Genomic DNA, 22,206 nt, shown 5'->3' with positions numbered 1-22,206 from the left:
ACCACGCGACAAAAGATGGATTTCATCGGCTCCGCCTCGCTGGCTTTGCCATCGTCGCTGGCTCCGCGCCAAGATCGCCACGCCCAAATATGGCAGTAGATGCAGCATGTGGGGACCTTGGAGCAGAAGGTCGACACATTTGCTCGCCGTAGTCACGTCGCGCACAGTCTACAGAGATGGTTACAAGGACGACGTCGCACAATGCCTCGCTCCAGGCAAGAAGGGTCGTCGACGCACACATGGTGATGACACGGACCAAGACCGATGGCTGCAGTTCAAGGCACACATCATTTTCGCGCACGTCGCCGTAGGTATCATCTTCATCTATTAGCTGTGTGAGTGTATCTATGCCTTCTTGGCCTTGGCGGCGTCGTCGGGCTTGGTCTCGGACGGCTTGTTGTTCTCGAGCTGCTTGGTCGTCGTCGTCGTATCCTGCTTGGCCATTTCCATCTCGTTGGCGTGCGCGTACTCTTGGGTGAGCTCGCTGCCGAGGTGCGGCGCCCAGCGGAAGAAATTCAAGAACGAGTACGCATACGACTTGGCGACCATCTTGAACGAGCCGTACTTGGTCGTGGGCACGGGCGTCATGTCGAGGCAGACAACACCCGGGATCGACATCATATCGGAGAAGCCCATGCCAAAGACGACGGCACCGGGGCCCCACTCCTTGACGTACGACGCCAGCTAGCCCCAAAGGTATCAGTATTTAAGCCTTTGGAAAGAGAGAAATAGCACCTGCTTGGCGATGAGTCGCTTGTTGACAATGTGGGCGCCATAGTAGTTCTTGGCGTCGATCCAGCGCACGGGCACGCCGTTGATGACGACCGGGTCCAAGAGCAAAATGTCGGGCGAGATCACGGGCCGGCCGTAAATCTTCTCTTGCTCGACCCAGAGATCGTCCTGCGTCCTAATTGAGGGTGAGCAACAAGTTCATCGATGCTTGGAGAAGCGTACTTGACGCGGATGCCTTGCGACTTGAAGAAATGCGTCAACGTCGTCTCGAGCGAGTCGGCGCTGTACGCCGGTTGGCCCAAGAACGGGTCGCTGCGGTGGATGCTGTCGTAGTGCGTCGCCTTGTTGAGCTCTTGCTGGTCGCGGTACCGCAAGCTCGCCGGCGTCGCCAGCGCTTTCTAATGTTGAGAGTCCATAAATATCAACTTGATACCTGAAACGCGAGGGACGTACCCGGATGGCCTTGGGCGAGAACCCGCGGGCTTCGAGAATGATGCGGAGGAGCGACACGGGCGGGTAGTTGTGCGAGTTGCTCAAGTCGATGAGACTCTTGCCCGCGTCGTACTCGGCGAGGATCTTGTGCTTGTTGCGCTTCACGCGGTGCGTGTTGACGAGCAGCGACATGCGCAGCAGCTGCTTGCGCAAGTTGAGCGTCACGTTGGTCGTGATGGGCAGCATGCGCAAGTACGACTCGACGCGCGTCACTTGGTGGTACTTGAGTCGGCGGAACGTCTCTTGTTTGAGGAGCAGACCCGCGGCCTACCGTAGTCGTTCAATACGCTGTGTGGCTTCTCAAGGACAGAGTGTCGACCTGCGTCTCGAGCAGCTGCGGGATTGGCTGCACGTCCCAATGCAGCTTGTGCACACGCAGGTCCCCAAACCTACAATCGGGCATGAGATCTGTCATCGTGTGTCTAGTATAAAAGTACTTGTCCGTGGCCGCGTCACGGAGGCGCTTGGACACACCAGTCTCACGGCGCTCGCCGCGAATCGCTTGGTGGATCGACTCGTACACGACCGACATGGCAAAGCACGGGTCGAGGCCGACAGCGCGGACGCCTTCCATGACGGTCAGCGCCGGGTCCTTGCGCCCGACCTCGAGCGACGTGAGCGACGGAATGCGCGGCTCAATGCCTACAAGACACCATACACTAGAACAAAGATGGCGCCAGCATCCACATACCGGCGAGTCGCATCTCCGTGAGGAGTGCGAGGAAAATGTCGGCGCGCCACACCATGGCCGCGCGCGAGAGCCAGTGTAGGTACGTCTCGGGCGGCACAAACTTGAGCGTGCGCAGCGCCTGCAAGACCTGCAGCGCGCCGTCTTCAAAGTGCGCCGTGTGGCAGATGGCCAGGATGCGCTCATAGTCTGACGTCGTGACTTCGAAATCTTCGTGCAAGAGCAGGTTGAGAACGCCGATGGCGTCAATGGCTGCGCCGTTGCGCTCGGCGGTCGTCAGGACCAAAAGGAGCGTCTCGCGGTCGATGGCGCGGCCGTTGTGCACCATGTCGCGCGCGATCGCGACGGCCTGCGCCGAGTCGCCGACCTCGCAGCACTTGGCGATGCCCGGTACGAGAAACGACGCGTCGATCGTCGGGTTGCCGTGCTTGCGGTACAAATCAAAGAGCTTGAAGAACGAGTCTTCGTGGTCGTCGCTCGTCTGCTTGAGCATGGCCGTGATGTGCACAGGCGCCGGCAGCGACTTTTGTAGCGCGGCAATGTTTTCGAGGAGGCTAATCGTCTTGGTCGCTTCTTCGACCAACGGCGAGATCTTCTTGACGGCCTTGTTGTTGCTGTTATGGTGGTGATGCTGCGGCGCGGGCTTGTCGGCCTTGGTGGCCATCGTGTCGACCACTGCCACGTCCGAGCCTACATTCGCATGCGTTTGCATCGCGTGAAGGGCGCTGCGTACCTTCGATGAGCGTGGCCTCGGCAATGCCATCGGTCGACGTCGCCGAAGGCTTCTTGCCCTTGCGCTTCTTCTTGCGGTGGCCATGCACAGGGACGGCAGTCGAGAGTGCGCGCAGAGGCAGAGCGTGCAGCGGCTGGTAGCCCAGGGCGCGGGCCGTCGTGGCCTTCGCGAGCGCGGTCACAGACACGCGAAGCATCAGGATCAAGTGCAAACAAAGATGCCCGTCTCGTCCAATCGAGTCGAATGCACCCTTTCCAGCGACAAGTACCCTCTTTTGGATGTTGAAGACCCCTTTTTGACGCAAACGCGAGCTATAAATTGACAAGATGCTCGGGGTTTGCTCGGCGGAACATTGTGTGCCAAAAAAGGGTATTGTCGCTGCAAAGAAAGGCCGGACATGGTGGTTGCCCTCAACGGCATCTCGACCCCTGCTCAGCGCTCTTTCGCGAGGAGACCATTAGGATGCGGCGGCGCTGGAGAAGAGCTATTTTCTTTGAGCGGCTCTAGACGCAGCATCGAAAGAGTTCCCGACGCTCGTCGAGCGCTGCGCCTTTGACGCAGCGCACCGCGTCTTGGCACTCCAGCACCCGATGACCACGGTCGACATCGTTGCCTTTGGCGAGCCGTTCAATGTCTTGGAGCGGACGCGTCAGTTCAACTTGGTCCTCTTGGCCCCAGCGCGCCGTATGCTGTGTTTCACTTGTTTCGTGGCGACAACCACGGCTGCTTTGTCGTTGGGGACGATGGCGCCGCCCACTCGTACTACCTTCGCACGCAACAGCAATCGTCGTACCCGCCTCTGCAACGCCCGAGACTAAGGTCGTCAAGCTCCAAAACGGCGCGTTCATGGTGTGCATCGAGCCACTGGACAACGAGAACGACGAACGGGTGCGAGTCGTCATCGCCTTCGCCTTCGCACGTTCGAGATCCAGAGCCATGCAGTGCTACTTTGGTGGCCGAGGTCGTGTTGCCCATGGCGCTCGACTGGCCGGCCGTCCAAGCCCGCGCGTCCGACGACGCCATCGTGCTCCTTGACCAGAGCTCAGGTGCCATGGTTGTCCTCACGATGACAGTCGTGGTCGGCAACGTCGGGTTCGAAGTGAGCTGCGCGCACACAACGGCACCTGTGGCAGCCAGTGAAAGCCACGTGCTCGCGCCACTTTTCACGTCTTTGAAAAGGCCGGGCGGCCATGCTTGACTTCGACGACGCGGACGAAGACGACGAGACTGCGGCCCAGGAACGCGACGGCGTTGCCTCGTTGCCGATGGCGCTGCAGCTGCACGTGCAAGCGTCGTCGTCCAAGCGCCGCAAGACGGTCTCGAAAGTCGTCGAGTCGATCACGAAGAAACTCCAGACGCTCAACAAGGACCTCGCATCGCTCTCGCTGGCCACCGACTTTGTTGTGAACGGAGACGTGGCCAGCGATGGCGCCAGGGCGTTGGGTCCGCGAGCTCGTTGGATGTGTGTCCCGTCTGTCGCGCGCGCGACGACAAGCTCGAGCTGCTGCGCAAAGGCAAAGTGGTGACGCTGAGTCAGCGCGCTGAGGTCATCAGATGCTGTCGCAGATCCTTTTCGGGCCCACGAGCTACATTAGCGTGGCGCGGCCCATTGTCGCGATGACAATCCATGGGGAAGCAGTCGACAGGCACATCGTACTTTCTCAACCACCTCTTGGGCAGCTCGTTTGCCATCTCGGGCGTGCTGCATGGACGCCGTCTGGCTCACGCTGCGTTCGTACGGAGATGTGCTTATGGTCGTCCTCGACTTTGAGGGCCTCGGGTCATTTGAGCGTAGTATGCAAGAAGACACGCTTCTCTCGGCCCTCAACGTGGCGATTTCGCAGCGCACGATTGACGCGATGTTTACCAAGGCGTCTCGATGCTCAAGGGCGACCCCCGACTCTTTAGCGGCCAGCTCAACATGAACGCCAAGGACATCAACCCCAACGAGGCCGAGTCGGTCATCGACGAGTTCAAAACCAAGCTCAAGAGCCCCTTACGGACGCCACGGCCGACAACTTTGTCACTGTCATGTACTAGTACGGCGTAGACGTTCTCGTCACAGACTGCGCGCCGCTCAACAACGTCGGCTACTACGACGGTCTTGCTCAAGCCTCAACGTGCTTGGCCGAAGCGCGCGGCAGAGAGACGTTCTCCAGCGGCGCCGACTTTCACAAATCCTTGCCTTCGTTCTCGCCAAGATCGCTCGGTGCGATTGGACGTCGATGGACGACAACATCTTGGCGGGCAAGACGGTGTGGCTGCGCGACCAGCTTCGCTACGCGCTGCGCAACGGCGAGCTTGATGCAGCCAGCACCACACGTGTCAAGGCGTGTGCTCGGTCCGCGGCAATTGCGAGCTCAAGGTCCAGCAGGAGACGACGACCGAAACGTTTGTCGGCGCCAAGAGCTCATTCACGTATCTGCACCAAGCCAACAACGAGCTACGGAAGAAGTGTCACACGTTCAAGTCGAAAAAAACAATCACAAGGGCGAGGTCTATCGCTACGATACCAACGTGCACACGTGCGACGCGCGCTACCCGTGCTCTGACTACTACTGCACAAAAGCGTACGGCCACGCGGGTGCGCACGCGACGACGCATGGCCAACACGACCTTCGTCATGGACGTCACCCAAGTGAAGCTCGAGACAGACCGCAAGTATGCGCCAGGCGACCGCGGAGTCGCCAATATGTGTCCGTTCTTTTGTGCCCAAGCTCGGCCGAGGCCACGTCCACTACGTTCCGTACTCGCACACGTCGCCCGATGCTTGCACGTATGCGGCCAAGGACGGTAGCCGGCACAGCACGATGACGCTCGCCTCCAACTCGACGCAGGCCATGGACGAAGTGCTCCACAATACGTATGGAAGACGCTGGGGTGGGACGATCCGGTCTCGAGCGCGAGCGCAAGGAGCTTGGCTTGTGCCCGTACGAGTGCCCGAGCACAAGGAAGGCAATGGCTGCAAATCGCACTGTGTCTTGGGCGCATGGCACGAACCGCAAGTGAAGACCTTGAAGTCGACGCAATCGCTTGCGCAAAGCCACGTCTTCAACTGCCAGCACTTAGCCGCAAAGGGACTGCACCACCACGTCTTTGTTTTGGGCGCGTCCGGGTCCATGGCCGGGGAGCCGTGGGAGGCGCTCACGACGGCCACGTTGCGCAGCTTCGCGCGACGCGAAGCCACAGCTGCGCCGACATTGTCTCGGTCGTCACGTTCGATGATACCGCCCGCATCGCGCACGAAAGCAAGCCGCTGGTTGACATGACCGATATCTCCCTGCCGTTCTCTGGCCGCACAACCAACTACGACGACGGACTGCGCGTCGCCAACGACGTGCTCTCGCGCAACGACCACAAGACGTACACGCCCGTCCTGCTCTTCTTTTAAGACTGCGAGCCGAACGGTAATGCGGCCGGCACTGCGATGGCCCAGCACATGGCCAAGACGTACGGCATCTACAAGCTCCAGAGCTCGTGTGTCGGCTTTGGGAACAGCAGATTCGTGAAGATTCTCGCACCGCACCTTGGCGGCACGTTCACGACGGTGCCGTCGGGCTCCGACTTGCTCACGACATTCAAGAAGATCTCGGTCGCCGACCAGGACTCGTGGCCACGACGACGACGCGACCGACAACGGCAGCGTAGCCAAGGAGCAAAATGCTATGTTTTTCATGTACTCAATTGCAGTATGAGATTGCGTCTCTGTGCACAGATGCCACCGACGCCACTTGACTACAGCTATCGACCACGTACCTTGGCGACATCCTGCATCGTGACGACGTTGGCATGAGATGAGCTCAAGAGCTCCACTTTAACCAGCCCCGCGAGGATAAAACGTATTAAACCACCACGTCAAACCAAGCCGCGCGGATTGGCTCCTAAAATCAACATTTTATCCAATCGAATGTTTTACCTTTTACCTCGCATTATCCGGAACGGTGCGAAAGACCCGATGCCAAGCGCGTCCTCCAAAACTGCTCGTGTCGTGTGTAACACCACGTCCATGTGGGCTCGAGCCCGCTGACGAGAATCAGAGCATCGTCTCCTTTGGATGCGCTTCCCTTGACCCCAAGCACTGCATGGGACGTGGGTCGGGGCGTGGGGTTATGAGCTCGAATGCGGAACGCAAGGGAAAAGGTGATAGCCACAGCACGTGTTTACGACAGCAGGTGGCAATTCGCGTGCGTGCGAGCCCAAGCCGCAGTGCTTGCTGTGCCCGCTTGCCCGCCACGGCCGAGAAATCAGCTCCTGGCGCGATCATTGAAGTGTGCGGCCAGCCACAACACTCGGTGCATGGAACAAATGAAATCTTTCTGACAATGCATGCGATCAATGATGGTACGATCGCGTCGGGTTGTCTCGGCGCGGGAAAGAGGCCGATTACGTTAGCGCTACTAGCCCATGGACACATACAGCAAAGTCGCAACCACCGAGATGATGCACATGGCCGGGAACATGCTCGACTTGTGCTTGCCCGTCTTGTACTCGGCGCAGCGGTCGGCTTCGTCGACACCTACAAAAACCTTATGAAACAACAACCCAACCGTCTGGACTCGGGTACCGCGGAGGGCGCTCTCAATATGCATGCCGCAGCCCGACCTAAGGAGCAACGTGGTACGTGGCCGGGAGAGCAGGCGAGATGTACCAGGTCGGCTTCTGGCACACGCCACACGTCGTTCGGCTGCACATCGCGTCTCTTATCACTGAATCTCCACGCAGCTATAAGATGGCGTGTACGGTGATGTACGTCCATCTCGCCGTACACTGAATGTACAGCTGGATTACATTATGCGATCGTACATTGCAAAAGGAATGTACTGCAACGTGGCGCCTGGCGTTCGACGCGATGCCATTGGCTGATCTTGGAAGCGGCAGAGTGCACGTGGTTGCAAGCCTCATACTTGCTTTGTCCTCGACGTCCGCAGCACGATGAACCCGACCCGTAGGCGCAGTTGGAGGCGATGGACGCTCACGCTAGTCTTCCTGTAGCTTCGGAACTCAAGAGCCTCTCGGAGGCCTGCACCAAGCTCTGGACCCTCGACGACAACCGTCTTGTGCCCAGCGACGACTATGAGATCAACCTCCAGCAGGGCAAGTCGCCGTACCAGCAAGGCGACATGGCGCCCGACAACCTCTTCAAGTTTGTGGACCCCAAGGCGCTCCAGAAGAAGACGTTCAAGCTCTTTATTGACCTCCTCGACAACTACGAGCGCGACGTACGACCAAACTGCTACGTGCATGGGCTCATGGAATGCTGTGCGTAGACGGGCGTCGCCGAGACCGTGACCCGCCAAGAGCTGCGCGAGAACGAGCTCTTCATCAACGCGATCTGCGAGACACGCGTCATGAAATACGCGCTTGCGTACGACGATACAGCGCGCGTATCATCATCAGGCACTGATATGTGATGACGTAGGTGGCTCCAGGGCAACCGCAAGTTTAGCGGCAACATGGACGCGTTCAAGCGCAAGCTCCACGAGATGTGGTTCGGGCTCTACCGCCGTGAAGTCGCCAATGACTCGTCCGGTTTTGAGCACGTCTTCATCGGCGAGGTCAAAGACCATCAAGTCACGGGTTTCCACAACTGGATCCAAATGTACCTTGAAGAGAAGGCCGGCCGCCTCGACTACCTCGGGTACATCAAGCCCAAGCAGCGCGGTCGCTCGGTCATGGAGCCGCACGAGTACGAGCAGCTCATCACGCTCCAGTTCGCCTGGGAAAAGGAGGTCAAGCCTGTCTCGACGAGGTATTCCATGCAGCTCGACAAGCGCATCTCACAATCTTGTGTAGTTTGATTGGCGTGAGCCCCGAGTTTGAGATGGCGCTCTACACAATGTGCTTCCTCAACGGCACGGAGCTCAACGAAGTCGACCTCGGCCCGTATAAGGTCATTGTCAAGTGCTTCTCGATCGGTCGTGGCGAGCAGTACGTCGTCTTCTCGCCTGTCTGAAAGCTGCAGGAATCTTATCGAGTGTGTAGCGCTAAGATTGGCTCGTCGTTCCCGGAAGCCTGCCCGTTGACGGAGGAGCAGGCCGCGTCCAAGATCCAGGCCATCATCCGCGGCAAGGCGACGCGTGCCAAGGTCCCGCTGACGCCCGCGCCGCAGAACGGCACGTGGAAGCCGTCGGCCCCCTCTGGTGCGCCCGCATGGGGTGCGCGTCCGGCCAGCAACCAAGCGTCCAACGACGTCCCGGCGGCGACTGGTGCGTGGGGTCAGCCCGCCGCGCAGGCGGCGCCGCAGCCGGCAGCCACGGGCGCGTGGGGTCAGCCTGCCGCTCGGCCCGCCGGCAACGCTTGGGGCACGCAGTCGCTCAACGACGCGCTGCCCAAGACGCAGCCGCGCCCTTAAGTCCACAGTCTTAGTTCAAAACGCACGTGTAAGATTTTGTTTGCATCATCATTTTGTGTTTTGCGATCTTGAAACGGCACCAGCATGTACGCCCTTCTAGCGCTGGCCGCGCTCGTCCACGTCTGCGCGGGCGCGATAACTGGCATTAGCGTGGATCTGCACAGCACCAGCGCCGGCACTGTCACACTGGCTGACGTGGCACTCACAACGTCAATGGCGATCCCGATCGGCGGAAAGCTCCAAGTAGCATTTCCAACCGGCTTTGTCCTTGCGCCGACCGCGCTCTCGGACGGCGTTGGCATCGACGGTGCGAGCGCCGTCTCAAAAGCTGGCACGACGCTCATCGTGACCGTCGCGACGTCGGTTGTTGCGGCTGGCGTCGTCACCTTTACCGTCGATGGCATCACCAACCCTGGTACCCCGCGCATGCTATTTCTCACTTATACATGACGTAGGTGCCTCGACGCTCGCCGCCTTTACGATTACCAGCTTGAACGCAGTGTCGGTGGTGCTCGAGTCTGGCAGCGGCGGCGGTGGCGCCGTCATAGCAGTCGGCGCCCCGCTCGTTGCCACGGTGACGCTGGCCAACACGACCGCGAGTGTCACATCCCTTTGCACGCTTTCGATCACAACGTTCCTGACGCTTCCGATCGGCGCCAGCTTCCGCGTAGTGTTTCCGTCACGCTTTGCGGTCGCACCCACACAGCTGACGTTCCAGACAGGATTTGCGGCCACGACAACCGCGCTCACTTCGACGTCGTCGTCGGTTCGATATAGCCTCTCCATGTCTTTTCAGCTATATCGTAAACTAGGCAACCGTCACGATTGGCGCCTTTGCGTTGGCGCCAGGAACGTACGGCTTTACGCTTAATGGCATCACCAACCCGGGTTCGTCCTGCAACATGTACTACATGGAGGCTTGCTTGGTGACGTGGGAGCCGTACACGGTCTCGACACTCGATGCGGCGCAGAACGTCTATGAGACTGCGTCGGTGCCTGGTACATCGATCATCAAGTCGCACTTGTATTTTGGCCGCGTCCGGACGCTCGCAACGACGCCGTCGACGGCGACGTCGGCCACGATTCTTTTCAATACGCTGCTGCGGATCCCAAGTGGTGGCATGGTCCTCGTAACCTTTCCGGATGGGTACGCGATTCCGAATCCTGGCTGGACGCTTTCGGGGTGGATTGGCCTCAGCGCGGCGAGCGCGGCGTCCATTACGGGCTTGACGCTGACGATCACGAGTGCGACAACCATCGCCCCGATGCGCGGCATCCAATTTACGCTCTCGGGCGTCACGACGCCCCCGCTCAACACGGTGGGCACGTACCAAATCGCGACCCAAGACAGCAATGGCAACGTCATTGAAGATGCAGACAACATCGGCGGTGTCGGCTGCTACTTCCTCAAGGAATGTAGCGGACATGGCGACTGCACGCTCATGAGCTCCAAGTGCATTTGCAACGCGGGGTGGGGGGCCCCGACAGATATCTCGATCGGCGCGGCCCCCGACTGCTCGCGACGTACTTTCTCATCGTGCACCGTTTCGGTGGTGTTGACAGGTATCGCGTAGGAACGTGTCCGTCGGGGCTCGCTTGGAACGACGTCCCGACGGCGCCAACCGTTGCTCACACAACGCTCGTCGAATGCAGCAACCAAGGCGCGTGTAACCGCACCAGCGGCGCGTGCAACTGCTTTCCCGGCTACACGGGCAGCGCCTGCGACCGCAGTACGTACAAAATACAAAATGTGTAGCGAATGATTCGAGTACTAGTGTCGTGTCCCAACGACTGCTCGGGGCATGGCACCTGCTTGAGTTTGCAAGAAATGGCGATGCTGACGACAGCCGTGCCAGTCGCGAGTGCCACAACGTACTCGGTACGAATCCCATGATGTCCATCAAGTCCAGCGGCTCGCGTAGCTGTGGGATGCGACGCGCATCTACGGCTGCGTCTGCGACTCGTCGTGGCCCGTCGGGCTTGGCGCTGGTCAAACACGCGTGGCCGAGTGGTTTGGAGCCGACTGTTCGATGCGTACGGCAACGTACGAGCCATTTATCAATTGAAATGGCCTTGACTAGGTCACTGCCCGAGTGGCGATGATCCTATGACGGCAGAGGACGAAACCAACTGCGGCGGTGTCGCGGCACCTGGAGGGGCGGTTGGGGCCGTGGGCAACCTCTGCTACAACGAGTGCTCGGGGCGAGGCGTGTGCTACTACCAATCAGGCCAATGTCGGTGCTTTGACGGCTTTGAAGGGCTTGCGTGCAACGCCCAAAATGTCCTCGTCGACGATAGCAACCGCAGCGAGCTTGCCATCGCGCTCGCTGGCTACTGATAAATCTATGATAATGTGTATTCGAGAAGGTGCAGTGCATGGAACTTATTGGCCGACGCAAATCCCGCATCGCTGGCTCGAACGGCGATCGAAAAGACAATGTGTGTGCTCGTCATCATGGTTTTGAATTCATTGTCCGATAGCGGTATCTCGCATCATCGCGCTGCTGGCGTCGACGCATTCAGATAGGAGGTGGACTACCCTGCGCACGCTAGCGATTACAACATGGACGAGGTTCTTGCGCGTCTACACGTCAGCGTCCAGTGACTTGGCAGGGAGCTGCATGAGCATGCCATTGCTCGGTGGTTGAAGTCAAATCCTGTGATCGGATTGGCTGGTTGACGTTGCTTATGAGACATGGTTTACCTTTATAAAAGAATAACCTTTGTAAAAAGGTATGTGCATGAACCAAGTGATGCAGTACATTCAGCTCAGAGCCTTTCATTATTTATACCCCTGTATATTGCCACGTTTCCCACACCATATCTCACATTTCACGCATACTACACTAAAACGTGTCCTCCAGCACCTTCTGGCCCACGACACGACGGAAGCCACAAGCAGCTCCATCGACGCCGAGCTACCGCCCGCACCCAAGCGCCAGCAAAGCACGCTACAGTAGGAACAGTCTCAGAAAAACATTCATGTATGCAACAAGTGTCGAGTAAAGCAAAGAGCCCCGCCATACTTAAGTTCAAAATCCATTTCAACATCTCATTTTTTACTTACCAAGTCGCATCTGTAACTTCATTAGGCCGCGCGTTTCCGAATCTTACTACTCAGCTGCGCTGCGGTGGGTCGCAGTACCGGGTCCGTCTGGAGACACTGCAGTGCGATCTCGTGCACCCACGACGGCACGCCCACGGCCGCAAATGTCGGCTGCAGCAAGCCTTGCGCCACCTGCGTCATCACGTACTGCTGTGTCACGGGTCGACCGTGCACCGGGTGCAACACGTCTGCGTACGGCACCTTGTGCGTCGAGAATTCCGAGAGAAGGACCCCAAACGAGTAAATGTCGGCTGCCACCGAGTAGTCCGTGCCGCAAATGACCTCGGGCGCCATCCACTGGTACGTCCCGACGCCGTTCGTGAGCTGCTTGTCGTCGTCGTGGACGTGGACGCTGCGCGAGATGCCAAAGTCGGTGAGTTTGGTTCCCTTGGTCGAGTCCAGCAGCACGTTGCGGCTCTTCAAGTCGCGGTGCACGATCGGCACGTCGCAAGTGTGGAGGTACGTGAGACCCTTGGCGATACTGAGCATGCACGTGTGCTTTTGGTCCCACGTAAACTCGTCCGGCGAGTGACGACTGAGGTAGCTACGGAGGTCGCCGAGGTCCATGTACTCGACGACGCACTCCATCTCGACAGGTCGGCGCCAGCTCGCACCGACGAGCGAGACAATGAACGGACAGTCCATTCTACTCGCAAGATATGAGCACGTAGAATACATACTACATGGAATGACGTACTCGGCCATGAGGATGATTTCATCAATGAACTGCTGGACGGCGTCTGGATGGCGGTACAGCAGGCGCTTGATCGCGACGGGCTCGGAGGCGTACGTGCCCAGCCAGACTTCACCGTAGGCACCGGATGCGAGAGGCTTGGCGCTTGTGACGCGGAGCTCGGAGAGCTCGAGGCGGTGCTGGCGCAGGCGGGAGACGTCGAGAAGGCCGTCGGAATCGTCGACAGTCGGCATCGTACCGGTACGACCCGCGGAGCTGCTGTAGTAGCCGGATGGGGTATCGACAGCTCTGCGCTTGCGATAGCGGTGAAGAATCCAGCCAAGTATGATCAAAAGGAAAGCAGTGGCGCCAGCAACGGCAGCAACCACGGTCCAAGTTTCTAGGAAAATGCTGACTTGTCGTCGTTGAGGGCAGGTAGAGACATACTGGTACGCTCGGATGACGGCGGGCTCGTGACACACACGCGCACGGTTACGTTGGTCTTGCCGGCCCAAAGCGTCTGGACGGATCCATCGATGGCGCCACAAGCGCTAGGGTCCATGGACACGTCGCGTGTGATGTGGAAGCCCTTGGAGTCGAGGTAGTTGGATTTCCCATTCCACGGCTGAAGCTCGTCGAGGGCTGCAAATGTATCGGGGGTCATCGTGAAATTTGTCAGTGGGCAATCTTTGCAGCCGCTAGAACGTTGTTAGAATGCGTCGCCTCTTCAGTGAAGGGAGTACAAGAACTTGAGGCTCTTTGAAAGATGGACACCCGCAATAGTCGCGATGGGGTTATTATTCAGGCGCCTACAATACCGGTCATTGTGAGTGGTATGTGTTGGTACAAATCGATGCAAACGCACACGTGAGTGAGTTGGTTCCAGTTCCGGTCAACGACTTCTTCGAGAAGGTTCAAGTCCAGATCCCTAATGACACTTGGGTTAGGCGAACGACCACCTCAAAACCACTCGTACAAGTAAGTGAGATTAGCAGGGAGGTAAAAAAGGTCCGAGAGCGCGTTGGCTTGAAAGGCACTAGGTTTTGTGAAAATGAGTTGCCCCAAGAGTCAACTTTAGGTACTTACAGCGTATGCAGCGTCATGGGCAGTGCTTTGGGGATCGTTTGGAATGCGTTGTTGACGAGGATCCTGTACTGCTGTGTAAGCGTCATACGAGAATATCAATTTTACGTACAGCTCTTGCAGGCCCGGCGGCCATTGAAAGTTGAGCGGAATCACCCCCAAGTTGCACGTAATAAAGGCCCTAAATAGCATCAAGATGGAGTGTCCATCATCGAAACATTCGGAAACATTGCATGAGGCTCTTACATGGCGGTAAGGTGGGCGATTGTCGCCGGCGCGAATTCGTCCAAATAAATGGCAGAAATGTTGGAAAAGCCCCTGTTTGCACGTTACCGGTAGCTTGATTCGAAGCAAATGCTTGGAGATACGTACAGCTTTAGAAGTGAAGCGGGCAACACTAAATCTTCGACCCACACGGTGGACGCATTGTAGAGTACCCTATGTAAACGAGCATGAGTTACGGCGCGGACTTCAAAAGCACGTCGTACAGCCCCTGGTAAGGATACATGGTCAGATTACCGAGACCAATAAAGCCCGCAAGATTGGTAGCGTCTTGAGGCACTTGCTGGGTCGATCGAGTGCAAGACGTGTTGACGCTACAAATGGGCGCGGACGGCGAACACAATTCATCCGCAACGAGAATGTTGCCAGCCGTGTAGTTGTGATACGGGCAGACCGCACCAAGCACGGCGACGGGGAGAAAGAGCGCCAGAAACCACTGCATGGCCAAATCGCAAGTGTCAAAAAGTACCGGTACATTTATTCGTCCCAACGTGATGATTCCGTGCGCCAGCCGCTTGCATTTGCGATCGCAATGTCACCAAACAAGTCATACGTGTACAACATTCACGTCTCAATTTACGATGCGAAAAGGCCACCGACTACTTCAACTGGAGTACACAGGAACGCTCTGTTGCCTTGACAAAACCTCCTACACCCCGCGTAGAAGGGGCTAAACAAATGAGGCCCCCCCAGCAAGTATTCGTGTGTCCTCGTGATTAATGAGGGAAGTATCAGTGCTAGAACTGATTGCCTGTTGATCGATAACGTTAGCTCGATATCTTTGCGTTTTGTGTGTTCCATTTTATCCGTATCCGGATAATAAAGAAAGACGCAACATGTGCATCTCGACCGACGTCGCGTTGTCATGCCAGGCGGGTCGATGCGGCAGGCGCTCCACGATGCCCTCCAACAAGCCGACGAAGTGGAGAAGCAGCACAAGAAGCGCCACCGCGAGGCTCAGCGCCGGTACCGAGACCGTGCTGAGCGTGAAGTGCACGTGCTCCAAGCTACAATCCGCGCTCTGGACACCCAACGCCAGACGCTCGTGCTGTCGCAGCCTGGGCACGCACTCGCCAAACTGCAGTGGCGCGACGTTGCGCGCGCCCTGAAAGACGACGTCTATGAGCAGCAGGGGAACCAGCACAAGCTGCGCTTCCAGATAAAGGCCAAGCGAACCCTCGCGCGCGCACTCGTGGTGTGGGTCACGCAGCTGGCGTCGCCGCACAAAGTACGTCGATTGAAGTCGTTTTTCTTTTTCACGCAACGAGCACCAAACTAGAACTTGCCAGCGCCAGCCCAAGCGCCGTGGCACCTCTCAGCGCTCGTGGCCTCGGGTCAAGCACGGCGCGTCGGCGGTGCTTGGATCATTCAGCATCTCCAGCATCAGCTTCCCCAATGGATTGCGAAGAGCAATTTTCCTCGCATCCTCGACCCGCTTGCAGCCATCCGAGCCTTGCCGTACGTCGCCGTGACAGTGTCGCCATTTGGCCCGTCGGTACAATTCTCGATTCGCAAGCAGCGCGTGGCGCCCTACAGCTCGGATCTCATCTACGCGGCGTACGAGACGCTTCAGCCGCCCAAAGGCGGTCGTGTACGTTTGCATCAAGAACACGTTGTCAATTGCTTATCGACGCCGTGATGTAGGTGCTCGAGGTCGTGGATGCCAATACACGATACATTCAGTACCCCAAGGCGAACGACGAGATGATTGAGCACCACATGGTACACATGCGCACCACCTTTGACGGGTTTGTCATTTTGATCCAAGGCATTGTCGACGATGTGTCATTTCCGCTGCTGCCGCGAACGCGCTACTGGACAAGCTGGTACGCCTTGCGCTTTGGCGCCAACCCACGTAAACGACTGCATCTAGGACGGTTGGATGTCGCGTCGGCCCGCACTTGACGCTGCTTCAAGATGGGTATGATTTTACGGGTGAAATGCTTCGTGGTACCTTCGTGCCCCTCGAGTCTGTCAGCTCCGTCTTTTCTCTGCTGAGCGAAAGCGGAGTTGACCCGCTCTTGGGTATCGACACGTACGAGCGACGAAGCCAAGTCTTCTTTGAAGCGTGCAACGACGACGACGTGGTGCGCGTCGACTCGTTGGCGGCGAGCATTCAAGCTAGTCGCAACGAATAACTCCAGCAGTGTAGCATTCTATCATTCGTTAGCTCTTGTAGAGTTCATCAATAGCTCGCTGTCTCATAAAGGGTCAAAACTCTAAATGCGAGTGTACGTAGTAGCTCAATCTCTCGCTGGTGAACTCCACGATCCCGACATGCATCCTTGGGATTGGTGCAAATACAACGCATTTCTACCAATTCAAAAATAGTTGCATCGACCAATCAAGTGCAGCTTTCATCAAGCATTACAGCCAATTGGAAGCCGTACGGATCGTTTCGCGGCCCAGAGCGTGTTTGGTCGGAAGCGAGAGATGGGCGAACGCGGTCTCAGCATCAAGACCGACGGGACCAAGCACGCGTGGGAGTCGGGCGGCGCCGATGAGTTCCCGCAGCTCTGCGAAGGATGCCTCGGCGAAGACCCGTACGTGCGCATGATGAAGGAGCCCTTTGGGCGGCAGTGCAAGACGTGCGACCGCCCGTTCACGGTCTTCCGCTGGAAGCCGGGCAAGAAGGCGCGCTACAAGAAGACCGAGATCTGCCAGACCTGCGCCAAGATCAAGAACGTGTGCCAGACGTGCGTCTTGGACCTGCAGTACCATCTGCCCGTGCAGGTCCGCGATGCCTTCCTTTCCGAGCAGGAGCGCCAGAACGTGCCCATGAGCGACGCCAACCGCGAGTACCACGCGCAGCAGCACAACCTCATGCTCGAAGACGAAGGCCTTGTCTCCGCGTACGGCAAGTCGTCCGCGCCCAACCAGGCGCTTCTCCGCATGGCCCGCGTCGAGCCGTACTACAAGCGCAACCGCCCGCACCTCTGCTCGTTCTTTGCGCGCGGTGAGTGCAAGCGCGGCGAGACGTGCCCGTACCTGCATGAGATGCCGCCGCCCAAGGGCAGCGCACTTGCAAAGCAGAACATCAAGGATCGGTTCCACGGCAAGAACGACCCCGTCGCCGAGAAGATGCTTGCAGCCGAGGGCAAGGCGCTGCAAATCAACCGCCGCCGCCGTGGGATCCCACCGCCGCCGCCTCCGCCGCCTGTCGTCGAAGCAGAGCCAACGAGCGTCCCGCCGCCGCCCGCGTCGACGTAGTATCGCAGCGACGATCCATTCATAACTAATAAGCACTTGTTTCGATTGTTAATTTCGACTTGGCCGCTCTGTTCACTGAGTCGACCGCCACCGAGACGTCATGTGCTTGCGAGGTTCCGGCATGAAACAAAGCTTGGTTATGGCAGCAGCAGTCTACAAGAACCAAAACGACCGTTGAGACTCATCGGTGCGATCCGCGTGTGAAGTACAGATTGTCGGATGAGCGAGCGACACATCAGCGTCTAAGATGGCGTAGAAGCGACACATAGGCAGTGGTTGCCTTCGAAGAGACTCGTCCAACTGAGGCAATGCGCCGTTGCAGTTGTTGATGGTGCGGGGGCTGTCAGGGGGCTGCCGTCGTCGAAGATACATGACTCAATCACGAGGACGCGCAGGCACGGCAAGCGAAGGTTACCAAATGTGGCCAGTGCCACCAAAGGCGTGTAGAGCCGAAGGGTTCGTTTGGTGCATCCTCCAATGCTCCCGGGGTGGACGTACGGGACTTGGAGCGCCCACGTGACAGCTTTGCTCTGGAGTTTGTCCATCTGGACCGCATTCGCATTGGGCTTTACAGGGCTTGACGGCAGCTTTGCGCTCCCGGCGTGCAGACGCATCGTCGTGCTTCGCTCCAAAGCCGGCGCGACCATTCTCGTCGGCGCAATTTCAGCCCGTTTCGCACCGTTTTATGCTTAAAAAGGCGCCACGAAATCAAACAGCAAGTCAAGACGAGAGATCTTTCCCGGTAAAGAGCATCTCGACGATGCTACATGGCCGAGTATATTGGATGAGCTTCGATTCGGTAGAGGTGGTCAATGGCACTGAAATACAACGGAATGCTATTATAATGATCCATCCCCTGCGTGTTGCCATCACATCTTGGACGACCTATTTCGTCTACCTCAGCTTACTATGCTGGAGCTATTTTGGCGTGGCTTGGCTCACCACAACCATCGTGCTGCCGCCACCCTCGCATTCAGAGCATTGCCATTCTCGCACCATCCGTGTGACACGCCGCGTCCGACGTCATCGGACGTCGCACACCTGGCGTCCTGTGTCTGGTTCTGTGTACAGTATTGTCCCGGAAGCGTCGTCCGGCCGGATACTGCGTCCGAATACGTCTCTTGGAATTCGCGCCAAATCTAATCGCTTGCATTCAAAGGTCACTCTCCAATTTCAACCACAGCTTCAACAACAACGACCAGAATGACCAGCAAGCGTGCAGGTGCCATCTTTGTCAACCACGGCGCGGGTCCGTTGCCACTGCTCCGGCCTGTCTCGGACCCGGACCACGGATCGACGCGCCGCTTCATGGAGGTCGACACGCCAAAGCTCTTGGGGCTCGAGGATGCGGCGACGCGGCCCCGCGCTATCGTCGTCGTCTCGGCGCACTGGCAAGACGACCGCATCCAGATCTCGTCTGGCGCGTCCCACGACCTTCTCTACGACTACTACAAGTACGCTTTGGTTGATTTCCGGTCGTCTGGTGTGACTCACTAGGATTTGCGTGTAGCTTCCCGGACGAAGCGTACAAGGTCACGTACAAGGCCCCGGGGTCGCCTGAGATTGCGCAAAAGATCCACGCACTCCTAGCGCAGGCCAGTATTCCATCCAACTTGGACCCGACGCGAGGCTGGGACCACGGCACGTTTGTGCCGATGAAGCTCATTCGCCCGCAAGAAGACATCCCGATCGTCCAAGTGAGCGTCGTCGCGGGCTGGGATCCCGTGTTGCACTTCAAGATCGGCCAAGTGCTCTCGGTGCTTCGGAACGAGAACATTGCGATCATCGGCTCGGGCATGTCGTTCCACCCCAACTGGGGTACGCCCGTGACGCCCGAGACGGAAGACCATGCGCGCGCCTTTGTCCGCGAACTCACGTCTGTGGTGCTGCAGCCATCGATTGTAGCTCGCGGCGACGCCTTGGCCAAGTGGGAGGCGCTGCCCTTTGCGCGCGAGTGCCACCAGAAAGACGAGCACCTGATTCCGGTACGGCACTTGCATCTTGGTTGTCGTTAGTTATTTTGTGGACTGATACGACGGCGCTTCTAGCTTATGGTCGTCGCGGGCGCGGGCGGTGAAGGGTCGGCACAGGCGTTTGACGTGCACAAGGGCATGTACGAGGCGTTTGTGTGGACGACGTGAAGAAGTAATCTTCTTGAATGTCAACCTTGTATAACTTTGAAACGTTCGATTTCGTGGCAAGTTTGGGAGAAAACTAGCAAATCCACTTCTCTTTTGATGGGCTGATGAAAGCATTCGCCACGAGGGGTCCTTTGTCCTTTGGTCACGAGGCGGAGCTGAAAAAAGTTTGGGTGAATCCGAAAACTTTTGGCCAAATCCAAGTGGATGACAGTTAGGTTGCAATGCAGACCGAATGCTTGCACCGTCTTTTTGTTGTCTGGAAGCCGATTAGTATCGCAAAGCAAACGCGGGGCAGAGGTGCCTGATGAGTAACGATCAGGTCGTGTGACTACGTACGGGTATACTAGTAGACTAGTACTACCGGACTAGTAATATGGAACAGAGTAGTACTATGCATTTTGACACGAGAATTGGCTGTGATTTTTTTCATGACCAGCACACCTTTTGCAACTTGCAACTGACGTGATCTCGTACTGCACAGAGCATTAGTGTACTCGTAGCCTGCGAAGCTTCGTGCCAGATGCACTCCAATTACATGTACCTCCGACTAAGGACTTTCAACTGCAGTTTTGTGGACACTGGGTTGGAATGCATCGGACACACATGCTGCGTTGCCCGTTACGTTAGCAACATCGTTGTGGCATGCCACGGTGGAAAATGGTATTTCCACTGATCCATGTGGCCCATTTCCATCCTTTCACACCATGCTGTGACACCGTCTTGGACACTTGCGCGTGTGTCCAACCTTGAAGTCGTAATTGGAGGCGAAAAAGGAACGACGGGACTGTTGTTGAAGTGGACAACGACGGGACTGTGCACCGAGTGTATCGATCGTATCCAAGAACGGGCAACTCGGGCGAGACTCGGCTACCGTCGCACCAGTACACTAATCGTAATTGGTGTTGACAGTGACACCTGACTGACCACACTTGTACTTCTAAAGTGAAATGTAGATGATGTATTGGAATGAAGTGAAGGCACCGCCAGATACGAGAACAGTAAACACACTGACAGTCAGTGCTTCAACTGGTTGTAAGGATTCCGTACGATCGTACCGGTAACGCTAGCGGCGTTTTTCTCTAATAACTAGCCGTTGAAACAATGCCGCTGACCGTCGATAAGTGACGTTTGAGTTTACATGTCACCTTCGCCAATCCTCCGGAGTCTTCAGCCGCATCATCAAACCCTCATTTGTATTTGCACGAGCAAAAGACACCCAAAGGCCAGATCGCACTAACTACACGTAAACCAGGGTGCGACAGCGTAGGATCGGTTTTTCCGGCTAATTTCTGTCAGCCTTGCAGTGCCCAGTGCCTTTCTTGTTTTCAAACGGCGGCTCCAGCTATCATTCACGTGCAAACAAGCTCGGCCCATCGCCCTACGTCAAACGCCGAGCTATATTTGGTAAAGTGTGTTGTTGAGGATTGATGCCCATGCGTCTCGTCTAGCCGCCGCACAGCACGACATTAAACACTTAAACTCTGTGACGACGGCAGGCTACTGTACAATTGCGATGGAATAAACCATGCGATGCCCGAAACTAGCGGCCGTGCACGTGTGACGTCGCGGGGTGGTAAATTTACAACTATCTGACGCCTCGGCGGCCTCGCAACGCATTCCCAGACTTGAATTTGGCTTGTCGACCGCAATGCGCCTGCTACTGCTTTTGCCTCTGGCCCTCGTCCACACGACGCACGCGCTCGATCAGAACGACCCCACACTGCCAACCAAATCAGGCGTCAAGACGTGGGTCGATGTCGATACGCCGGCGGAGCACCACACGTTGACGAGCTCGCGTGGCGAGGCCTGGGACTTGATCATGAGCGACGAGTTTAACTTGGCTGGACGCAACTTCACCGCCGGTAACGACCATCTATGGGTTGCATTGGACATTCCCGACGGCGTCAACCGTGCCGTGGGCATCTACTCGCCCGAGAACGCGCTTACGACCGACGGCGCGTTCCAGATCCGCATTGACTCGACCGAGACGAACGTTACGTTCTTCAACGTTTGGACCGAGAAACCGTCGTGGACAACCAAGACCATGGTATTGTCGACATAAATTGTCTACTCGTTGCATGAAACAATCGAGTAGTACTACCGCGCGGCGATGGTGCAAACCTGGAACAAGTTTTGCATCCAAGGCGGGTTTGTCGAGATTGCGGCGCGGATGCCGGGCGCGATCGACAAAAAGTCCATGAACCCGCACATCACAGGCAAGCGCTGGGAAGCCAGCATCAGCCGCGACGTGCCCGTGCAGCCGATGGACCGCATTCCCGACGGGCGTTTCTACCCGACGTGGCCGGGGCTCTGGATGATGGGCAACCTCGGGCGCGCGCTCTTCGCAGCCTCGACCAACCGCATGTGGCCGTGGACGTACAACGAGTGCGACGACCGATACAAGTCGTCTCAGCGCATCTCAGCATGTAACCCCAACCCTGGGTACGGCTTGCACCCGCACATGGGACGCGGGTCGCCCGAGATCGACATCCTCGAAGGCGGTGGCACCGACATCTCGTCGTCGCTCCAGATTGCACCGGGCATGCCCGACGAGTACCGTCTCTTCCCGGCCCTCATGAAGTATGAGTCAGAGAAGAACGTTGATGCCAAAGGTACGCTCGACATATTCTGCGCTGCTACGTCACTCCAAGAACTCAATGGCCGTCGGTAGGTCGGCACGGCGTCAACCACACGTCGTGCTATTACAACAAGAA

General features: G+C 57.5%; 13 protein-coding genes across 14 annotated transcripts; 9 read left to right on the top strand and 4 right to left on the bottom strand.

Moving 5' to 3' along the window:
* Positions 1-269: 269 nt before the first annotated feature.
* Positions 270-2,875, bottom strand: SDRG_04110 (hypothetical protein). The gene is made up of 8 exons (XM_008609769.1): positions 2,646-2,875; positions 1,916-2,602; positions 1,662-1,866; positions 1,544-1,613; positions 1,186-1,491; positions 955-1,130; positions 736-907; positions 270-684 (listed from the first exon to the last, which is right to left on the bottom strand). The coding sequence occupies exons 1-8, from the start codon at positions 2,839-2,841 to the stop codon at positions 346-348; spliced, it is 2,151 nt and encodes a 716-aa protein (XP_008607991.1). The 5' UTR covers positions 2,842-2,875; the 3' UTR covers positions 270-345.
* A 743-nt stretch (positions 2,876-3,618) lies between these two features.
* On the top strand, positions 3,619-4,695 carry SDRG_04109 (hypothetical protein; the record flags this gene model as incomplete). The annotated part of the gene is made up of 4 exons (XM_008609768.1): positions 3,619-3,781; positions 3,825-4,088; positions 4,326-4,506; positions 4,554-4,695. 4 exons carry the CDS (start codon positions 3,619-3,621, stop codon positions 4,693-4,695), a joined length of 750 nt encoding a protein of 249 aa, XP_008607990.1.
* Positions 4,696-5,308: 613 nt separating this feature from the next.
* On the top strand, positions 5,309-6,036 carry SDRG_04108 (hypothetical protein; the record flags this gene model as incomplete). The annotated part of the gene is made up of 2 exons (XM_008609767.1): positions 5,309-5,853; positions 5,895-6,036. The coding sequence occupies 2 exons, from the start codon at positions 5,309-5,311 to the stop codon at positions 6,034-6,036; spliced, it is 687 nt and encodes a 228-aa protein (XP_008607989.1).
* A 36-nt stretch (positions 6,037-6,072) lies between these two features.
* Positions 6,073-6,340, top strand: SDRG_04107 (hypothetical protein; the record flags this gene model as incomplete). The annotated part of the gene is made up of 2 exons (XM_008609766.1): positions 6,073-6,289; positions 6,336-6,340. The coding sequence occupies 2 exons, from the start codon at positions 6,073-6,075 to the stop codon at positions 6,338-6,340; spliced, it is 222 nt and encodes a 73-aa protein (XP_008607988.1).
* Positions 6,341-6,918: 578 nt separating this feature from the next.
* SDRG_04106 (hypothetical protein) lies at positions 6,919-7,356 on the bottom strand. The gene is made up of 3 exons (XM_008609765.1): positions 7,294-7,356; positions 7,210-7,247; positions 6,919-7,161 (listed from the first exon to the last, which is right to left on the bottom strand). The coding sequence occupies exons 1-3, from the start codon at positions 7,335-7,337 to the stop codon at positions 7,043-7,045; spliced, it is 201 nt and encodes a 66-aa protein (XP_008607987.1). The 5' UTR covers positions 7,338-7,356; the 3' UTR covers positions 6,919-7,042.
* Positions 7,357-7,516: 160 nt separating this feature from the next.
* SDRG_04105 (hypothetical protein) lies at positions 7,517-9,048 on the top strand. The gene is made up of 6 exons (XM_008609764.1): positions 7,517-7,590; positions 7,638-7,864; positions 7,913-8,010; positions 8,065-8,394; positions 8,439-8,573; positions 8,628-9,048. Exons 1-6 carry the CDS (start codon positions 7,578-7,580, stop codon positions 8,995-8,997), a joined length of 1,173 nt encoding a protein of 390 aa, XP_008607986.1. The 5' UTR covers positions 7,517-7,577; the 3' UTR covers positions 8,998-9,048.
* A 12-nt stretch (positions 9,049-9,060) lies between these two features.
* SDRG_04104 (hypothetical protein) lies at positions 9,061-11,374 on the top strand. The gene is made up of 7 exons (XM_008609763.1): positions 9,061-9,412; positions 9,453-9,763; positions 9,810-10,521; positions 10,572-10,727; positions 10,773-10,876; positions 10,920-11,031; positions 11,079-11,374. The coding sequence occupies exons 1-7, from the start codon at positions 9,082-9,084 to the stop codon at positions 11,333-11,335; spliced, it is 1,983 nt and encodes a 660-aa protein (XP_008607985.1). The 5' UTR covers positions 9,061-9,081; the 3' UTR covers positions 11,336-11,374.
* Positions 11,375-12,085: 711 nt separating this feature from the next.
* Positions 12,086-13,030, bottom strand: SDRG_04103 (TKL protein kinase; the record flags this gene model as incomplete). The annotated part of the gene is made up of 2 exons (XM_008609762.1): positions 12,086-12,749; positions 12,801-13,030. 2 exons carry the CDS (start codon positions 13,028-13,030, stop codon positions 12,086-12,088), a joined length of 894 nt encoding a protein of 297 aa, XP_008607984.1.
* Positions 13,031-13,176: 146 nt separating this feature from the next.
* On the bottom strand, positions 13,177-14,583 carry SDRG_04102 (hypothetical protein; the record flags this gene model as incomplete). The annotated part of the gene is made up of 9 exons (XM_008609761.1): positions 13,177-13,474; positions 13,520-13,585; positions 13,624-13,704; positions 13,753-13,812; positions 13,863-13,925; positions 13,972-14,040; positions 14,106-14,177; positions 14,232-14,297; positions 14,348-14,583. 9 exons carry the CDS (start codon positions 14,581-14,583, stop codon positions 13,177-13,179), a joined length of 1,011 nt encoding a protein of 336 aa, XP_008607983.1.
* A 389-nt stretch (positions 14,584-14,972) lies between these two features.
* SDRG_04101 lies at positions 14,973-16,356 on the top strand. Of its 2 annotated transcripts, XM_008609760.1 has the most exons (5): positions 14,973-15,369; positions 15,421-15,732; positions 15,786-15,863; positions 15,910-15,967; positions 16,015-16,356. In XM_008609760.1, the coding sequence occupies exons 1-5, from the start codon at positions 15,007-15,009 to the stop codon at positions 16,044-16,046; spliced, it is 843 nt and encodes a 280-aa protein (XP_008607982.1). In that variant the 5' UTR covers positions 14,973-15,006; the 3' UTR covers positions 16,047-16,356. The 2 variants fall into 2 exon arrangements, with proteins under 2 accessions (XP_008607982.1, XP_008607981.1); XM_008609759.1 differs by having other exon boundaries at positions 15,786-15,967.
* A 168-nt stretch (positions 16,357-16,524) lies between these two features.
* SDRG_04100 (hypothetical protein) lies at positions 16,525-17,415 on the top strand. The gene has a single exon (XM_008609758.1). The coding sequence runs from the start codon at positions 16,575-16,577 to the stop codon at positions 17,349-17,351; it is 777 nt and encodes a 258-aa protein (XP_008607980.1). The 5' UTR covers positions 16,525-16,574; the 3' UTR covers positions 17,352-17,415.
* A 1,139-nt stretch (positions 17,416-18,554) lies between these two features.
* On the top strand, positions 18,555-19,557 carry SDRG_04099 (hypothetical protein; the record flags this gene model as incomplete). Its single annotated transcript, XM_008609757.1, has 3 exons — positions 18,555-18,805; positions 18,862-19,336; positions 19,400-19,557. 3 exons carry the CDS (start codon positions 18,555-18,557, stop codon positions 19,490-19,492), a joined length of 819 nt encoding a protein of 272 aa, XP_008607979.1. The 3' UTR covers positions 19,493-19,557.
* Positions 19,558-21,140: 1,583 nt separating this feature from the next.
* Positions 21,141-22,163, top strand: SDRG_04098 (hypothetical protein; the record flags this gene model as incomplete). The annotated part of the gene is made up of 2 exons (XM_008609756.1): positions 21,141-21,539; positions 21,588-22,163. 2 exons carry the CDS (start codon positions 21,141-21,143, stop codon positions 22,161-22,163), a joined length of 975 nt encoding a protein of 324 aa, XP_008607978.1.
* Between the last annotated feature and the right edge of the window lie 43 nt (positions 22,164-22,206).

This window comes from Saprolegnia diclina, assembly GCF_000281045.1.
Source record: "Saprolegnia diclina VS20 unplaced genomic scaffold supercont1.10, whole genome shotgun sequence".
Lineage (NCBI taxonomy): Eukaryota > Oomycota > Saprolegniomycetes > Saprolegniales > Saprolegniaceae > Saprolegnia > Saprolegnia diclina.
This window is presented reverse-complemented; position numbering and strand designations above follow the sequence as displayed.

Excerpts from the sequence above, each read along its gene's own strand:
- SDRG_04106 (XM_008609765.1), bottom strand. The coding sequence starts at position 7,337 with ATGTGCAGCCGAACGACGTGTGGCGTGTGCCAGAAGCCGACCTG. Across the intron at positions 7,248-7,293 it reads GTGTGCCAGAAGCCGACCTG|GTCGGGCTGCGGCATGCATA; the intron begins GTACATCTCGCC and ends GTTGCTCCTTAG. Across the intron at positions 7,162-7,209 it reads TATTGAGAGCGCCCTCCGCG|GTGTCGACGAAGCCGACCGC; the intron begins GTACCCGAGTCC and ends AGGTTTTTGTAG.
- SDRG_04101 (XM_008609759.1), top strand. The coding sequence starts at position 15,007 with ATGCCAGGCGGGTCGATGCGGCAGGCGCTCCACGATGCCCTCCAACAA. Across the intron at positions 15,733-15,785 it reads AGCCGCCCAAAGGCGGTCGT|GTGCTCGAGGTCGTGGATGC; the intron begins GTACGTTTGCAT and ends GCCGTGATGTAG. Across the intron at positions 15,968-16,014 it reads ACGCGCTACTGGACAAGCTG|GACGGTTGGATGTCGCGTCG; the intron begins GTACGCCTTGCG and ends GACTGCATCTAG.
- SDRG_04100 (XM_008609758.1), top strand. The coding sequence starts at position 16,575 with ATGGGCGAACGCGGTCTCAGCATCAAGACCGACGGGACCAAGCACGCG.
- SDRG_04105 (XM_008609764.1), top strand. Across the intron at positions 7,865-7,912 it reads TCGACAACTACGAGCGCGAC|ACGGGCGTCGCCGAGACCGT; the intron begins GTACGACCAAAC and ends TGCTGTGCGTAG. Across the intron at positions 8,395-8,438 it reads GTCAAGCCTGTCTCGACGAG|TTTGATTGGCGTGAGCCCCG; the intron begins GTATTCCATGCA and ends AATCTTGTGTAG.
- SDRG_04110 (XM_008609769.1), bottom strand. The coding sequence starts at position 2,841 with ATGCTTCGCGTGTCTGTGACCGCGCTCGCGAAGGCCACGACGGCCCGC. Across the intron at positions 1,614-1,661 it reads CGTGACGCGGCCACGGACAA|GTTTGGGGACCTGCGTGTGC; the intron begins GTACTTTTATAC and ends GCCCGATTGTAG. Across the intron at positions 908-954 it reads TCGCAAGGCATCCGCGTCAA|GACGCAGGACGATCTCTGGG; the intron begins GTACGCTTCTCC and ends ACCCTCAATTAG.
- SDRG_04104 (XM_008609763.1), top strand. The coding sequence starts at position 9,082 with ATGTACGCCCTTCTAGCGCTGGCCGCGCTCGTCCACGTCTGCGCGGGC. Across the intron at positions 10,522-10,571 it reads GGCCCCCGACTGCTCGCGAC|GAACGTGTCCGTCGGGGCTC; the intron begins GTACTTTCTCAT and ends GGTATCGCGTAG. Across the intron at positions 10,728-10,772 it reads GGGCAGCGCCTGCGACCGCA|TGTCGTGTCCCAACGACTGC; the intron begins GTACGTACAAAA and ends TTCGAGTACTAG.